This window comes from Oncorhynchus kisutch, linkage group LG14, assembly GCF_002021735.2.
Source record: "Oncorhynchus kisutch isolate 150728-3 linkage group LG14, Okis_V2, whole genome shotgun sequence".
NCBI lineage: Eukaryota > Metazoa > Chordata > Actinopteri > Salmoniformes > Salmonidae > Oncorhynchus > Oncorhynchus kisutch.
In genome coordinates, this window is record NC_034187.2 from 34,509,869 (window position 1) to 34,529,149 (window position 19,281).

A 19,281-nucleotide genomic window follows, 5' to 3' on the forward strand; every position below is an offset into this window, starting at 1 on the left:
TTTTCTCCCATCCCTCTCTGCCTTCCCTCTCTTACTCCTCTCTCCCCTCTCTCTCTCCCCTCTCTCTCTCCCCTCCCTCCCTCTCCTCTCTCTCTCCCCTCTCTCTCTCCTCCCTCTCTACCCTCCCTCTCTCTCCTCTCTCTTCCCTCTCTCTCTCCCCTCCCTCTTTCCCCATCCCTCTCTCTCCTGTCTCTCCCCTCTCTCTTCTCTCTCGCTCTCCCCTCTCTCTCCCCTCCTTCTTTCCCCGTCCCTCTCGCCCCTCTCACTCATCTCTCTCTCTCTCCCCTCTCTCTCCCCTCCCTCTCTTCCCTCCCTCTCTCTCCTCTCTCTTCCCTCTCTCTCTCCCCTCCCTCTTTCCCCATCCCTCTCTCTCCTGTCTCTCCCCTCTCTCTTCTCTCTCGCTCTCCCCTCTCTCTCCTCTCCTTCTTTCCCCGTCCCTCTCGCCCCTCTCACTCATCTCTCTCTCTCTCCCCTCTCTCTCCCCTCCCTCTCTACCCTCCCTCTCTCTCCTCTCTCTTCCCTCTCTCTCTCCCCTCCCTCTTTCCCCATCCCTCTCTCTCCTGTCTCTCCCCTCTCTCTCCTCTCTCGCTCTCCCCTCTATCTCCCCTCCTTCTTTCCCCGTCCCTCTCGCCCCTCTCACTCATCTCTCTCTCTCCCCCCTCTCTCTCTCTCTCTCTCTCTCCCCTCCCTCTTTCCCCATCCCTCTCTCTCCTGTCTCTCCCCTCTCTCTCCTCTCTCGCTCTCCCCTCTCTCTCCCCTCCTTCTTTCCCTGTCCCTCTCGCCCTTCTCACTCATCTCTCTCTCCCCTCCCTCTTTCCCCATCCCTTTCTCTCTCTCTCTGCCTGTATTTCTCAGTGCCTGTGGAACCAGCGATACCAGAGCTGTTCAGGTCAGTATTACTGTTAAACATTGTCCCTGTTCCCCTGCCTTTCCAGCTAACCCCCATGTGTGTGAGTGAAAGAGGGAGGGAGGTAGAGAGGGGGAGGGAGAGGCTGAGAGATGAAAGGCCACGAGGGCCGATAATGGCTGTGGAGTACTCCCAGCCTCTCAGTGTGCAGCGAGAGACGAGCACTACAATCACCTCTTCAGACAGGAGGGCGACGCCATTTACTCTGCATGCTACTTCCTCTCTCTTTTATTCTCATCTCTCACTTTCTCTCCCTTATTCACTCTGTATCTCACTTCATCTGTACCAGTCGCTCTCTCGCTCTTTTCTCTCTAACTCTCTTCCTTTCTGTCTCGCTATCCCGTTTCTCAATTTTTTTTCTCTATCTATCCTGACAAACCCTATTGCCAGTAAATAATTAAAATCGAAGTTCTCTTTGATCAAATCTAACTTATTAAACCCCACTGCAAACTCCATCGTTAGCCTGTACTGACAGGTGGTTAGACATGCCAGTACAGTGGGCATAAGATGATCCTGAATTGACCCTTGTGTGTTGTCCCTGCTAACTAAGTTCATTGAATTGCATGTACTAGATGCCCAGGGGTACGAGCAATACCAGCCTAAAACCCCAAACAGCAAGCAATGCAGGTGTAGAAGCACGGTGGCTAGGAAAAACTCCCTAGAAAGGCCAAAACCTAGGAAGAAACCTAGAGAGGAACCAGGCTATGTGGGGTGGCCAGTCCTCTTCTGGCTGTGCCGGGTGGAGATTATAACAGAACATGGCCAAGATGTTCAAATGTTCATAAATGACCAGCATGGTCCAATAATAATAAGGCAGAACAGTTGAAACTGGAGCAGCAGCACGGCCAGGTGGACTGGGGACAGCAAGGAGTCATCATGTCAGGTAGTCCTGAGGCATGGTCCTAGGGCTCAGGTCCTCCGAGAGAGAGAAAGAAAGAGAGAATGAGAGAGAGCACACTTAAATTCACACAGGACACCGAATAGGACAGGAGAAGTACTCCAGATATAACAAACTGACCCTAGCCCCCCGACACATAAACTACTGCAGCATAAACACTGGAGGCTGAGACAGGAGGTGTCAGGAGACACTGTGGCCCCATCCGAGGACACCCCCGGACAGGGCCAAACAGGAAGGATATAACTCCACCCACTTTGCCAAAGCACAGCCCCCACACCACTAGAGGGATATCTTCAACCACCGACTTACCATCCTGAGACAAGGCTGAGTATAGCCCACAAAGATCTCCGCCACGGCACAACCCAAGGGGGGGTTAAATAAAAATGTGATTCACATATTCAAACAGTCAATTTATATTTTCCAACAGGGTTATACACTTGGGTGAGTTTTTTTTCTCACCTGAGTAAGCCTTGATTCACTTCCAAAAATAAAATTAAACCATCTAGTGTTCAGCGAAATAACAACACAATGTCAAATACAGGTAGTCAAATACAGGTAGTCAAATGCAGGTAGTCAAATACAGGTAGTCAGATACAGGTAGCCAAATACAGGTAGTCAAATACAGGTAGTCAAATACAGGTAGTCAAATACAGGTAGTCAAATACAGGTAGCCAAATACAGGTAGCCTTACATTAAGCGTTTCTCTCTATGTAGCCACACAAAGCTGCTGCTCATTCCTTTTGCTCGAAAATGTATAAATGGTTAAAAAAAAGTAAGGCCCGTGTTCATAGAGACACATACCAGCTCTACCTGCACCCGTCCACGACACAAGTTGTTCTGCTTCCACGAGCACATCCAATGCTAGCATCAGTAATTCTACATTTGATGTTAGCCCAGCTAGCATCGACACTGACAGTTGTGAATCTGATGCAGCTGAAGATCTACTGCCCCTTACCTGGGAAAGCACCAAACAACAGACAGGGACGTTGGACCATCGAAGAGGCCAAATATGATGAGGACTACATTGATTTGGGGTTCACTTATATTGGGAGTAGTGCCTTTCCTCAGCCAGTGTGTTATATGTGCAAAAGTACTATCTCACAACTCGCTGAAACTTTCACTCTTGCGCAGATATACCAATTTGAAAAATAAGCCACATGGAGTTTTTTGAGTGACAATTAAGACAACTTTCAAGTAGTAAGAGATACCGTTAATAAGAAGGGGCTTAGAAGCATCTTACATGGTGAGCTACTGAGTGGCTAGGACAGCAAGCCCCATACTATTGTGGAGGACTTCATTCATCCTGCTAGGGCAATAGCTTGCTTTTCCCTCAGCATGGCTGGGATAATGCTGAGGGGAAAGGCCCAAAAAACTATACAAACAATGACTTCATCAAATAGCACTGTTTCACAGAATTCTATGCATGACTTTCTCACACGACTGGCCTATCTGGGTGATGGCATACTGGCCTATCTGGGTGATGGCATACTGGCCTATCTGGGTGATGGCATACTGGCCTATCTGGGTGATGGCATACTGGCCTATCTGGGTGATGGCATACTGGCCTATCTGGCCTGGCATACCTCCTGGTATACAGTATGTCCGATACGTTTATGGGAGGGGGGGTCATTTAAGGAAGACATCCTCCTCTGCAAACCACTGGAAACCAGGACAACAGGAGAGGGTATTTTTAAAGTACTGGACAGCTTTGTGACATCAAATGGACTTTGGTGTTCAAGATGTGTTTATCTGTACTGATGGTGCAAAAGCCATGACAGGGAGACATAGTGGAGTGGTAACGAGCTTAAAGTTTTCTTCACTGTAATTTTCACTTGTCTGACCGCTTGCATGACGATGACTTTCTCACACGACTGGCCTATCTGGGTGATTTTCTTTTTCTCGCCTGAATGATCTGAATCTAGGATTATACAGGGAGTCTCCGCAACTATATTCAATGTGCGCGACAAAATTGAGGCTAGGATTTAAGAAGTTGGCGCTCTTCTCTGTCTGCATTAACAAAGACAACACACAGGTCTTTCCGTCGCTGTATGATTTTTTTTGTGTGCAAATAAATTCAAGCTTACAGACAATGTCAAATGTGATGTAGCGAAGCACCTGAGTGAGTTTGGTGCACAATTATGCAGGTACTTTCCCGAAACGGATGACACAAACAACTGGATTCGTTATCCCTTTCATGCCCTGCCTCCAGTCCACTTACCGATATCTGAACAAGAGAGCCTCATCGAAATTGCAACAAGCGGTTCTGTGAAAATGGAATTTAATCAGAATCCACTGACATATTTCAGGATAGGGCTGCACTCAGAGTATCCTGCCTTGGCAAATCGCGCTGTTAAGACACTGATGCCCTTTGCAAACACGTACCTATGTGAGAGTGGATTCTCGGCCCTCACTAGAATGAAAACTAAATACAGGCATAGACTGTGTGTGGAAAATGATTTAAGACTGTGACTCTCTCCAATAAAACTCAACATTGCAGAGTTCTGTGCATCCTTTCAAGCACACCCTTCTCATTATCCTGTGGTGAGTTATTCACACCCTTCTCATTATCCTGTGGTGAGTTATTCACACCCTTCTCATTATCCTGTGGTGAGTTATTCACACCCTTCTCATTATCCTGTGGTGAGTTATTCACACCCTTCTCATTATCCTGTGGTGAGTTATTCACACCCTTCTCATTATCCTGTGGTGAGTTATTCACACCCTTCTCATTATCCTGTGGTGAGTTATTCACACCCTTCTCATTATCCTGTGGTGAGTTATTCACACCCTTCTCATTATCCTGTGGTGAGTTATTCACACCCTTCTCATTATCCTGTGGTGAGTTATTCACACCCTTCTCATTATCCTGTGGTGAGTTATTCACACCCTTCTCATTATCCTGTGGTGAGTTATTCACACCCTTCTCATTATCCTGTGGTGAGTTATTCATAAAGTTTTATATGTAAGATGGCTAAATAAAGAGTAAAATTATTGATTATTATTATATTATAATTTGTGCCCTGGTCCTGTAAGAGCTCTTTGTCACTTGCCACGAGCCGGGTTGTGACAAAAACTCACACTCATTCTTATGTTTAATAAATGTATCATATAGTGTGTATGTGGCAGGCTTACAAGGATGGCAAAAAAACAACATTTGAGAGTGAACTGACCCTGGTGCTAGAGGGGGTACACAGCTGGAGGTTGAATGTTTGAAGGGGTACGGGACTATAAAAAGTTTGGGAACCACTGATCTAGACCATGAAACCTATTGATGGGATCAGCCCACTGGATCTCCCTGCACCGATGATGGACAACCTTACTGTGGTGCTCCAGTTATCCACTAAGAGTTCTCATGTATGTCTTTTATTTGGACATTTAATCCTGGTTCAAAGATACTTTTATATTTTCATCCATGGGTTTAATTAAGTCCTTTACAGGCTGGGATAAGTTTTTTTGAGACATAACATTCTGGACCCACCTATCAATAAATAATATCCCACCTGGACACATACAGTATTGCTTTCTGATTTCCAAAGACAGTGTGGCTCCCCATCTCTACCTCTCTCTTCCCCCTCTTTTCTTTCTTTCTCTCTCTCTCTCTCTCTGCTCTCTCTGCTCTCTGCTCTCTCTCTCTCTCTCTCTCGCTCTCTCTCTCTCTCTGCTCTCTCTGCTCTCTGCTCTCTCTCTCTCTCTCTCTCTCTCTCTGCTCTCTCTCTCTCTCTCTCTCTCTCTCTCTGCTCTCTCTCTCTTTCCTTTCTCCACCGCTGCCTGCAGATAGCAATTAGTCAGCGGATCGATGGCCAGCCTATCTCCAGGCCGAGGCGTCCATAATGCCGATAATGCCGCTCGATGGCGTCGCTCCCCAGAGAGAGGATAGTCATCAGGGCAAATACGCTTGACTTTCTGTGACGGTTCTGTCTGGTCTGGTCTGGGCAGATATGCCACTGTGATACTGGAGAGGGTTATGATGGTTATGATGAGGATTAGGCTAAAATGAGAGGAGGGGCTAGGTGAGGGAGTAAGACCAGATTGGAGTGTGAATTACCATAACAGTGCATACATATAGGAGTACAATAAGAGTGCATTGTGTGTAGAGTAAAGGTAGAAATGTTATATGATTTCAAAGGAGGCGGAACATCCAATAAAAGTGTGGAGAAGAAAACAGAAACTGAACAGCATATTAATAGTAGATGGATGGACAGATAGAACAAGGGAGGAGTGGATAATTGTGAGTTATGTGCATACTCAGTGTAGACAATGGTGAGCTGTGTGCATACTCCGTGTGGAGAATGGGGAGATGTGTGCATACTCAGTGAGATAATGGTGAGCTGTGTGCATACTCAGTGTCGAGAATGGTGAGCTGTGTGCATACTCCATGTGTAGAATGGGGAGATGTGTGCATACTCCGTGTGGAGAATGGGGAGATGTGTGCATACTCGGTGTGGAGAATGGTGAGCTGTGTGCATACTCCATGTGTAGAATGGGGAGATGTGTGCATACTCCGTGTGGAGAATGGGGAGATGTGTGCATACTCGGTGTGGAGAATGGTGAGCTGTGTGCATACTCCGTGTGGAGAATGGGGAGATGTGTGCATACTCCATGTGGAGAATGGTGAGCTGTGTGCATACTCGGTGTGGAGAATGGTGAGCTGTGTGCATACTCGGTGTGGAGAATGGTGAGCTGTGTGCATACTCCGTGTGGAGATAGGGGAGATGTGTGCATACTCAGTGTAGAGAATAGTGAGCTGTGTGCATACTCCGTGTGGAGAATGGGGAGATGTGTGCATACTCCGTGTGGAGAATGGTGAGCTGTGTGCATACTCGGTGTGGAGAATGGGGAGATGTGTGCATACTCGGTGTGGAGAATGGTGAGCTGTGTGCATACTCGGTGTGGAGAATGGGGAGATGTGTGCATACTCCATGTGGAGAATGGGGAGATGTGTGCATACTCGGTGTGGAGAATGGTGAGCTGTGTGCATACTCAATGTGGAGAATGGTGAGTTATTTCTATACTCAGTGTGGAGAATGCATACTCAGTGTGTTCTTCTGTTTCATCGCAGCTGTCCTACACAAGGCTGTGATGGAAGTGGACATGTCAGCGGCAAATATGCAAGACATCGAAGGTAAAACAATCTCCTTTTGGTCTTATTTCAGTAACGGATTAACCATTCTTTCCACTTTTACTGTACACTAATGATTTTTTTTTTTTTTTACTGGTATATCCTTTGTTGAAACGCATTCCGATAGCCTACCATAATTGTTTCCCCTCAGCCAGGTTTGATGGGCAGGTTACTGCACTAATATGTATTCCCATCCCTTTGTCATTTGCATATGTACAGTGGGATATGCTAATCATGTTTTCTAGTGCATAAGCTCTCCATAAAGCTATTCATAAACAAGCACTCAAAATGGAAGGCTTTCTCTCCTCTCTAAAGGACATGCCTGTGTTCTATTCCTTCCCCTTTGTTCTAAAATACCAGGCTCATTGTGAACTAATCCCACTTTCCCAGTCAGACAAAGAGGGGGTTGCTGCCTTACATAACCGGAACCAGACACTTTGGGCGTCTCCTAGATACGCTGTCAAAAGAATTGGTAGAATCCCCTCTTTTCAGATAAAGTCTGTGACTATTGTGTATATATTATGTGTGTCACAGGAGGTTGGTGACACCTCCATTGGGGAGGACAGGTCCGTCGCAATGGCCGGAGCGGAATTAGTGGAACGGTATCAAATACATCAAACACATGGTCTCCAGGTGTTTGATGCCATTCCATGTCTCCCGTTCCAGCCATTATTATGAGCCGTCCTCCCCTCAGCGGCTTTCCCCCGACGTGTATACTAACTTGTGGTTCTCATGCGTGGGTACCATATCACCACAAACACTATGTTAATCCTTATGACATCACATGTGTCAGACCCGTTCAGACTCGTCTCTTAAACAGAGCGCTTGTGTTTGTCTCTTACTAAATACAGGCAGAGCCGTTCTCTCTCCGTCAGCTCCTCTTGAGCTGAAATGTTCAGAACAGTTGAGGAAGGTGGATCATTGCTAAACCTTAGTTAAGCCCGATGAAAACCCTTTGAGGTCCAACTAGTTGCTGATAAAACAAAGCATTCATTGCATGGGTATTCATCAACTTTCCTTGTGGAATTGTTGTACCCTGCAACTGTGGACAGTTTTGGATGTGCATACTGTTCTTTTGAACTGTCTATAGCTACCTGTTCTAACTCCATCTCTGTCAAGACATAGGTTTTCTCTGTCCTCTGGTTGGTGGAAGGAGAGAGGCTAGTAGTTCTAGTGGAAGCTTTAATCGCCAGTGTCAGAGCTGAAACATGGCCGTCCAAGACATTATCCAGTTAATTTAACATTTTAATTATTCAAAATCATTGTAGAATGTGATGACCGTGTCGGTGAATCGGGAACTAAACTAAGTCACGCACGTGTGCCCATACACACACACGTACACACACACGTACACACACACGTACACACACACGTACACACACACACACACACACACACACACACACACACACACACACACACACACACACACACACACACAGACACACACACACACACACACCCACACACTAGCTTTCCCACAGAAATCTCCCATCCTGGTCACGTGCAAGGCTTTCCAGTGTTATAATTACTTGCCCTTGTCTGGATGGGGTCATTACTTAAACCCCCTCAGAGGCTGGCGGTCCTCTGGCTTAGGTCTTGCCGCCATCTTGGACGTCAGCACAGTTGACAGACAGCAGCGCTCTGTACCGTATGTATCTTTATAGCGAGAGAGAAGAGAGAGGACGGACAGTATGGAGAAGGCTGCATAGCCATGCACTATTTCCCATCTCTGTTTTCGCTCTCTTTTTCTTTCTCTTTCTTTCTCACACACAAAGAGGAGACAAAGAAACACTCCTCCTCTTAGTGTGACGTGTCCATCCCACCAGCCAGTGCTTTGCTTTGCTCAGCGGATAATTGAAGATAAATAAAACAAACGAGAGGCTCAATCCATCAGCATGCCTGGCTAAGACTGCCTTGCTCAAATACTATCTCTCTCTCTCTCTCTCTCTCTCTCTCTCTCTCTCTCTCTCTCTCTCTCTCTCTCTCTCTGTCTCTGTCTCTGTCTCTCTCTACCTCCCCCTCTCTGCCCCCTCTCCCTTACTCTCATTCTCTCTCACGCTCGGCCATCTCCGGCAGCTAATTTCTCCTTCAGATGGTTCCGTGCTCATTTGCATACTTATCAAAGTGTTTTGACTATCCGACAGAAGCTCTAAGAAGGTGGGATCATTAATATGTTAATTAGTCCCTTTCTCCGCTCTCTGCACGGCGTGCCAGCGATATCCTCTTTCCTCTCCAGCCTAGCCGCGCTGCAATTCACAAAGCCTTAGAACGCATGCCGCAGACCCAGAAATACCATAACATAAGACTGTTCACACCCTGGCAGATGGTTCCATGCAGTCCCAGTAAACCACAGTCTCTGTTTGTCTGTAGCATATGATTTAATTGTATTATCGTGTCAGGCATCTTCAGGATGTCCATAGTATTTACTGTAGCAAAATAAGATAATCATGTCTATACATACAGTGCCTTTAGAAAGTATTCAGTCCCCTTGACTTTTTCCACATTTAGTTACGTTTCAGCCTTATTCTAAAAGGGATTAAATAAAACATTTCCTCAGCAATGTACACACAATACCCATAATGACAAAGCAAAAACTGGGTTTTAGAAATGTTTGCAAATGTATATATATATATATATGTATATTCCGTTTTTTATACATATTTAATATATATATATATATATGTATAAAAAACTGAAATACCTTATTTACATAAGTATTCAGTCCCTTTGCACCTGACTCAAAATTGAGCTCAGGTGCATTCTGTTTCCGTTGATTATCCTTGAGATGTTTCTACAACTTGATTGGAATCCACCTGTGGTAAATTCAATTGATTGGACATGATTTGGAAAAGCACACACCTTTATATATGAGGTCCCACAGTTGCACAGTGCATGTCAGAGCAAAAACCAAGAATGAGGTCAAAGGAATTGTGAGACAGGATTGTGTCGAGGCACAGATCTGGGGAAGGGTCCAAAAAATGTCTGCAGCATTGAAGGTCCCCAAGAGTACAATGGCCTCCATAATTCTTAAAAGGAAGAAGTTTGAAACCAACAAAACTCTTTTTAGTGCTGGCCGTCCGGCCAAACTAAGCAATCTGGGGAGAAGGGCCTTGGTCAGGGAGGTGACCAAGAACCCAATGGTCACTCTGACAGAGCTCCTGAGTTCCTCTGTGGAGATGGGAGAACCATCCAGAAGGGCAACCATCTCTGCAGCACTCCACCAATCAGGCCTTTATGGTAAAGTGGCCAGACGGAAGCCACTCCTCAGTAAAAGGCACATGACAGCCCGCTTGTCTGATAAAACCAAGATTGAACTTTTTGGACTGAATGCCGAGCATCACGTCTGGAGGAAACCTGGCACCATCCCTACAGTGAAGATTGTTGGTGGCAGCATCATGCTGTGGGGATGTTTTTCAGCTGCAGGGACTGGGAGACTAGTCAGGATATGAAAACCTGCTCTAGAATGCTCAGGACCTCGGACTGCGGCGAAGGTTCACCTTCCAACTGGACAATGAACCTAAGCACACAGTCAAGACAACGCTGGAGTGGCTTCGGTACAAATCAGAGCCCGGACTTGAACCTGATCGAACATCTGTGGAGAGACCTGAAAATAGCTGTGTAGCGACACTCCCCATCCAACCTGACAGAGCTTGAGAGGATCTGCAGAGAAGAATGGGAGAAACTCCCCAAATACAGCTGTGCCAAGCTTGTAGCGTTATACCCAAGAAGACTCAAGGCTATATTCGCTGCCAAAGGTGCTTCAACAAGGTACTGAGTAAAGGGTCTGAACACTTATGTACAAGTGATATTTCTGTTTTTTATTACATTTGCTCAAATAAAATGTAAAATGTTTTTGCGTTTTTGAAAAAAGGCAATGGGTCTGAATACTTTCCAAATGGATGTATATATAAACATGTTCATACAGTAGTGAAAAACAATTGAGAAAACAAAACAAAAATATTTCAAGTTTACAACTTATCTTGTCGAAGCTTCGGAGATAAAATTTGCAACCAAGAATAGTTGTTTTCTAAATAGCCATTCAAATTTTTCTTCATATCTAATCAAGAATAGTTCCTGATTTCTTTGCAACATTTTATTAAACAGTATAACTCTCAAATCATCACATAAAGTACAATGAAATAAAAATGGCAGTTCATTCTCGACCTGCCCTAAACCACAGACAGTCACGGGTGTCGTTGGAAGTAGACCAAAGCGCAGCGTGGTGAGCGTACATATTCCTTTTATTTGAAATGACGCCGACAAAACAATAAACAATACAAAACAACCGTGAAGCTTAAGGGCTATGTGCCACAAACAAAGACAACTTCCCACACAGAAAGGAGGGAAATTGGCTGCCTAAGTATGGTTCCGAATCAGAGACAACGATAGACAGCTGTCCCTGATTGAGAACCATACCCGGCCAAAACATAGAAACACAAAATCATAGAAAACAAAACACAGAATGCCTACCCCAAATCACACCCTGACCAAACCAAATAGAGACATAAAAAGGCTCTCTAAGGTCAGGCCGTGACAACAGTACATAGTCGCTCTTCTTCATCTATGGCGTTGAACCTACCTACTTCAATTGCCAAAGGCAGTAGCCCGCTTAACAAGGCTAATCTGAAAACAAGACTCCCTAAATTGTATCAGCATATCGATTGCGCAACCAGGGCTGGTAAAACCTTGGATCATTGCTATTCTAACTTCTGCGACGCATATAAGGCACTCCCCCACCCTCCTTTCGGAAAAGCTGACCACGACTCTATTTTGTTGCTCCCTGCCTACAGACAGAGACTAAAACAAGAAGTTCCCGCACTCAGGTCTGTTCAACGCTGGTCTGACCAATCTGATTCCACGCTTCAAGACTGCTTCGGTCACGTGGACTGGGATATGTTCCGCATTGCTTCCAACAACATTGACGAATACGCTGACTCGGTGAGCGAGTTCATTAGAAAGTGCATTGATGATGTCGTTCCCATAGCAACGATTAAAACATTCCCAAACCAGAAACCGTGGATTGATGGCAGCATTCGCGTGAAACTGAAAGGGCGAGCCACTGCTTTTAACCAGGGAAAGGTGACAAACAGTGTAGCTATTCCCGCCGCAAGGCAATCAAACAAGCTAAGCGTCAGTATAGAGACAAAGTACAGTCACAATTCAATGGCTCAGACACAAGAGGTATGTGGCAGGGTCTACAGTCAATCACGGATTACAAAAAGAAAACCAGCCCCGTCACGGACCAGAATGTCTTCCCAGGCAGACGAAATAACTTTTTTGCTCGCTTTGAGGACAATACAGTGCCACTGACACGTGAGTAAAACATTTAAACATGTTAACCCTCGCAAGGCTGCAGGCCCAGACGGCATCCCCAGCCGCTTCCTCAGAGCATGCGCAGACCAGCTAGCTGGTGTGTTTACGGACATAGAGTATTCAATCAATCCTTATCCCAGTCTGCTGTTCCCACATGCTTCAAGAGGGCCACCATTGTCCCTGTTCCCAAGAAAGCTAAGGTAACTGAGCTAAACGACTACCGCCCCGTAGCACTCACTTCCGTCATCATGAAGTGCTTTGAGAGACTAGTCAAGGACCACATCACCTCCACCCTACCTGACACCCTAGACCCACTCCAATTTGCTTACCGCCCAAATAGGTCTACAGAACATGCAATCTCAACCACAATGCACACTGCCCTAACCCACCTGGACAAGAGGAATACCTATGTGAGAATGCTGTTCATCGACTACAGCTCATCATTTAACACCATAGTACCCTCCAAACTCATCATCAATCTCAAGACCCTGGGTCTCGACCCCGCCCTGTGCAACTGGGTACTGGACTTCCTGACGGGCCACCCACAGGTGGTGAGGGTAGGTAACAACATCTCCACCCCGCTGATCCTCAACACTGGGGCCCCACAAGGGTGCGTTCTGAGCCCTCTCCTGTACTCCCTGTTCACCCATGACTGCGTGGCCATGCACGCTTCCAAATTCAATCATCAAGTTTGCGGACCAACAACGACGAGACGGCCTACAGGGAGGAGGTGAGGGCCCTCGGAGTGTGGTGTCAGGAATATAACCTCACACTCAACGTCAACAAAACAAGGAGATGATCGTGGACTTCAGGAAACAGCAGAGTGAGCACCCCCCTATCCACATCGATGGGACAGTAGTGGAGAGGGTAGTACGTTTTAAGTTCCTCGGCGTACACATCACTGACAAACTGAATTGGTCCACCCACACAGACAGCTTCGTGAAGAAGGCGCAGCAGCGCCTCTTCTACCTCGGGAGGCTGAAGAAATTCGTCTTGTCACCAAAAGCACTCACAAACTTCTACAGATGCACAATCGAGAGCATCCTGTCGGGCTGTATCACCGCCTGGTACGGCAACTGCTCCGCCCACAACCATAAGGCTCTCCAGAGGGTAGTGAGGTCTGCACAACGCATCACCGGGGGCAAACTACCTGCCCCCCAGGACACCTACACCACCCGATGTCACAGGAAGGCCATAAAGATCATCAAGGACAACAACCACCCGAGCCACTGCCTGTTCACACCGCTATCATCCAGAAGGCGAGGTCAGTACAGGTGCATCAAAGCAGGGACCGAGAGACAGAAAAACAGCTTCTATCTCAAGGCCATCAGACTGTTAAACAGCCACCAATAACATTGAGTGGCTGCTGCCAACACACTGACTCAACTCAGCCACTTTAATAATGGGAATTGATGGAAATGTATGTAAAATATATCACTAGCCACTTTAAACAATGCTACTTAATATAATGTTTACATACCCTACATTACTCATCTCATATGTATATACTGTACTCGATACCATCTACTGCATCTTGCCTACGCCGCTCTGTACCATCACTCATTCATATATCTTTATGTACATATTCTTTATCCCTTTACACATGTGTGTATAAGGTAGTAGTTTTGGAATTGTTAGGTTAGATTACTCGTTGGTTATTACTGCATTGTCGGAACTAGAAGCACAAGCATTTCGCTGCGCTCGCATTAACATCTGCTAACCATGTGTATGTGACAAATAAATTTGATTTGATTTTGATTTGATTTGATTTGGTTCTCAACTGGGCACAAAAGGACCTTTGGTCTCTAGTTAGGTGAGTGGTGACATAAGGTTCTGGATCATAGCTGTTTCTGATATGGTTGTATGTTCTGAGTTTTGGTTATAGCCATATGTCTGTTGACCATTTTTCTTTGTAGCTTAGGGTTGACTTGCACCAAGTTGTCTGTTTAAACTACTAGAATACAGCTGAGAAATCCAGGCATACCCCACAAGACATGGCACTAGAGGTCTCTTCACAGTCCCCAAGTCCAGGACAGACTATGGGAAGCGCACAGTACTACATAGACCCATGACTACATGGAACTCTATTCCACATCAGGTAACTGACGCAAGCAGTAGAATCCTCCTAATTTTTGTGGGATTTGGGGATTGTGAAGAGACACACACAGGCACAGGCACAATCATACACACACACATGATAACATACACACGTACACATGGATTTTGTCTTGTAGATACAGTGGGGCAAAAAAGTACTTCGTCAGCCACCAATTGGACAGGTGTCTTTTATATTGATAACAAGTTCAAACAGGTGCCATTAATACAGGTAACGAGTGGAGGACAGAGGAGCCTCTTAAAGAAGAAGTTACAGGTCTGTGAGAGCCAGGAATCTTGCTTGTTTGTAGGTGACCAAATACTTATTTTCCACCATAATTTGCAAATAAATTCATTAAAAATCCTACAATGTGATTTTCTGGATTATTTTTCTTCTCATTTTGTCTGTCATAGTTGAAGTGTACCTATGATGAAAATTACAGGCCTCTCTCATCTTTTTAAGTGGGAGAACTTGCACAATTGGTGGCTGACTAAATACTTTTTTGCCCCACTGTATGTGTAGTAGTGGCCTGAAGGCACACACTTAATGTGTTGTGAAATCTGTTGTGAAATGTAATGTCATATTTTTAACATTTGTATATAACTGCCTTAACTTTTTTATTTCACCTTTATTTAACCAGGTAGGTTAGTTGAGAACACCTTTCTTTAACCAGGTAGGCTAGTTGAGAACACCTTTATTTAACCAGGTAGGCTAGTTGAGAACAAGTTCTCATTTACAACTGTGACCTGGCCAAGATAAAGCAAAGCATTGTGACACAGACAACAACACAGAGTTACACATGGAGTAAACAATAAACAAGCCAATGACACAAACAAGTCAATGACACAGTGGAGAAAATAAAGTCAATATACAGTGTGTGCAAAAGGCATGAGGAGGTAAGCAATAAATAGGCCATAGGAGCGAATAATTCCAATTTAGCAGATTAACACTGGAGTGATAAATGAGCAGATGATGATGTGCAAGTAGAGATACTGGTGTGCAAAAGAGCAGAAAAGTAAATAAAATAAAAACAGTATTGGGATGAGGTAGGTAGATTGGGTGGGCTATTTAAAGATGGACTATGTACAGCTGCAGTGATCGGTTAGCTGCTCAGATAGTTGATGTTTAAAGTTGGCGAGGGAAATAAACGTCTCCAACTTCAGCGATGTTTGCAATTTGTTCCAGTCACTGGCAGCAGAGAACTGGAAGGAAAGGCTGCCAAATGAGGTGTTGGCTTTGGGGATGATCAATGAGATATACCTGCTGGAATGTGTGCTACGGGTGGGTGTTGTTATCGTGACCAGTGAACTGAGATAAGGCAGAGGTTTACCTAGCATAGACTTATAGATGACCTGGAGTCAGTGGTTCTGGCGACGAATATGTACCGAGGGCCAGCCGACTAGAGCATACAGGTCGCAGTGGTGGGTGGCATAAGGTGATTTGGTAACAAAATGGAGGGCACTGTGATAGACTGCATCCAGTTTGCTGAGTAGAGTGTTTGAAGCTATTTTGTAGATGACACCGCCGAAGTCGAGGATTGTTAGGATAGTCAGTTTTACAGGATAAGTTTGGCAGCGTGAGTGAAGGAGGCTTTGTTACAAAATAGAAAGCCGATTCTCGATTTGATTTTGGATTGGAGATGTTTGATATGAGTCTGGAAGGAGAGTTAACAGTCTAGCCAGACACCTAGGTACTTATAGATGTCCACATATTCTAGGTCGGAACCTTCCAGGGTGGTGATGCTAGTCGGGCGTGCAGGTGCGGGCAGCAAACGGTTGAAAAACATGCATTTGGTTTTACTAGCGTTTAAGAGCAGTTGGAGGCCACGGAAGGAGTGTTGTATGGCATTGAAGCTCGTTTGGAGGTTAGCTAGCACAGTGTACAAGGAAGGGCCAGAAGGGCCAGAAGTATATAGAATGGTGTCGTCTGCGTAGAGGTGGATCAGGGAAATCAAGGCTATTGAGTCTGCCAGGTCGATGAAGACGGCTGCACAGTACTGTCTTTTATTGATGGCGGTTATGATATCGTTTAGTACCTTGAGCGTGGCTGAGGTGCACCCATGACCGTCTCGGATTGCACAGCGGAGAAGGTATGGTGGGATTCGAAATGGTCAGTGATCTGTTTATTAACTTGGCTTTCGAAGACGTTAGAAAGGCAGGGCAGGATGGATATAGGTCTGTAACAGTTTGGGTCTAGGGTGTCACCCCCTTTGAAGAGGGGGATGACCGCGGCAGCTTTCCAATCTTTAGGGGTCTCGGACGATACGAAAGACTGGTAATAGGGGTTGCAACAATGGCTGCGGATAGTTTTAGAAAGAGAGGGTCCAGATTGTCTAGCCCAGCTCATTTGTACTGGTCCAGGTTTTGCAGCTCTTTCAGAACATATGCTGTCTGGATATGGGTGAAGGAGAAGCTGGGGAGGCTTGGGCGAGTATCTGTGGGGGGGGGGGGGAGCTGTTGGCCGGGTTTGGAGTAGCCAGGAGGAAGGCATGGCCAGCCGTTGGACTCCAGGAAGAGTAGCTGCGGCCTCAGCAGCAGCTAATGGGGATCCATAATAAATACAATTTCAAACTTGTGTTTGATGCTATTGGCATTGCATTGTAACTTGTTTCTAAATATGTGTTGTAGATCAGATTCCTTAAATATAGTCTCTGTGTATGAAATAACTGGGCTTCAATGGATCTCTATGTTATATAACTCCAGGGCCAGGGGTTTGTTCATGGAGCTGATCAAGTGTAATAATGTCATTCCAACAGATTTATCTTAAGGTGGAGGTTAATGGGGTAGGCATATTGGATGGCAATAACAGGCCCATGGCAGTATAGCTTGGCCAGCCGTTTTAGATTAGTCAACTCTCATCAAGTCTCAACACTGGTAGATAATTGGCTGGCTGGGGTTATTAAGACAGAGGGACTACAGCAGGCTTCTCTAACGCCTGGTGTGACTAAACATCACTAGACAATGTTCTATTAGACGAAGCATTCATAGCTGATGCTGTTAACATGGCATCCAGGGATTTGATGGGAGTTCCTTTGCCACTACCCATAAGAAATCCAATCAAAATGGTATTTTCTATTTTCTTCTATTTTCTAGAAAATATGTACTGTTTATTTTCCCTCTCTCTGTTTCCTCTGAATTTTTGTGAAAATTCCATCACACGTTAATTATGTGTGAGAAAAAAACGAAGCAGGGTTTTTTTATGGTGTGAACATGCCAAGGGGTCAAGGCAGGGCAGTAGATCCCGCCCACTCAGGCCATACTTAATAATGACTCTCACTTTGAACCCACTTACTGTCTGGAAGGTTGATTGACAGATAGTGTCTGTGGTGTCGGGGGTGAACAAGCCCCTCTGGACCACGACTGGAGTTACAGAGCAGTGGCAGCTAAATTACACCTTAGGAAGGACCTCTGGCTCAGAGAGAGCGAGGGAGGGAGGGCTGATGAATGAAGAATGGATGTGAGATGAGAGGCAGAGGTTGAACCGTGTGGGTCCATAGAGCACATAGAAGATGAGAGGATATGAGTAACACACCAGGCAGATCACTCAAGAATGACTCCGAAATTGGACGTCTATTCATGTCCTGGATAGAGGGGACATGGATAGGGGCAATTGTGAGGGATATTACCATCAAGTAGGCTTGGGTTTTGCTAGCGCGTTGTGGATGGGAATAATCCAGTAATCCCATGACTCCGGATAAGGTTTAATCCCAGTGGTGGTTTTGTTTTAATCCTATCCCAAACCTTCACCCATAACGTAACCATTCGGAATGAATGCCTGACCTTTATGTTTTAACCCCTATCCCAAACTTTAACCCCTAATCCAATGACTCCGGATCAGAAGGTATCCTGTTCAATCCCAGTGGTGGAAACACATTTTCTTCTTTTTTTTGTTTTGACCCTATCCCAAACCTTAACCCTTAATTTAACCATTTTGATTGAATACCTAGCCTTAATGTTTTAACATTATCCCAAACCCTATCCTAAACTCAGTTGGTAGAGCATGGCATTTGTAAAGCCATGATAGTGGGTTTGATTAGTTGACCACCCATACGTAAAATGTATGCACGCATGACTGTAGGTCGCTTTGAAGAAAAGTATCTGATGAATGGCATATAACCCAGGGTGTCAAAAACACTTAGTAATTCGATGTTTGGAGCAACTTCAAAATGTGACGTGTGGATGAACATCTAATTCTGCGGTGAGACTCTAAGAGCTTGTTGACATACATACTAAGTAACACACACACACACAGGTACATTCTCAAACACACACAGACAGGTGCATTCTCACACACACAGATTTCATGGAGTGATGAGACTCAGCATGAAGTCATTAGATACACATTCCTAATCAGTCACTATTAACATTTCATTATTCTCACATAGTGTTTATCAGTCATATGCAATCATTCACTAATACACATTTAGAAAATGTATGCACATACAGTACAGTCCATTTAATCACCTCTTCACACAGCTAGTAATAAACACATACATTCCCACACACATTCCATACACGAGCTCACACACACACTCACACGTCGAGTGCCTGTCTGCCTCTCTGATTCGGAGAACCTCCAATAACAGGCGGTGCGGTCTGAAGAGCCCCAGAGGACCAGAGGACTTTGAGAGGTCTCACACCCCTCCTGTGAGATCCCTAGAGAGGGAGGAAATCCACAGCTCACACCCTTCATGTGAGAGGGTGGATCTGTGTGTCTTTTGTCTTTACCAAGTATACTGTACACACACACACAGAGGTACATTCTCAAAAGGCATGCACACACACACACACACACACACACACACACACACACACACACACACACACACACATCCATTAACATCGGTTTCTTCATAGTCCAGAGCAGGAATCTTCCCTGAGCAGCCACTCAAAGCAAATCATTTCACCAGAGAGAACATAAGCCTGAAATACAGACGGTACAGACGA

The 19,281-nt window shown here is 45.3% G+C and overlaps 1 protein-coding gene across 6 annotated transcripts in view; it reads left to right on the top strand.

Annotated features, from left to right (window-relative positions):
• The window catches only part of LOC109904515 (myelin transcription factor 1-like protein), a 135,922-nt gene that overhangs the window by 45,430 nt on the left and 71,211 nt on the right, over positions 1-19,281 (top strand). For all 6 annotated transcript variants that reach the window (XM_031788295.1, XM_031788296.1, XM_031788292.1 and 3 more), the window contains exons 4-5: positions 856-889; positions 6,865-6,927. In XM_031788295.1, the coding sequence (XP_031644155.1) occupies positions 856-889; positions 6,865-6,927 (97 nt within the window). The remainder of the gene's footprint in view (positions 1-855; positions 890-6,864; positions 6,928-19,281) is intronic.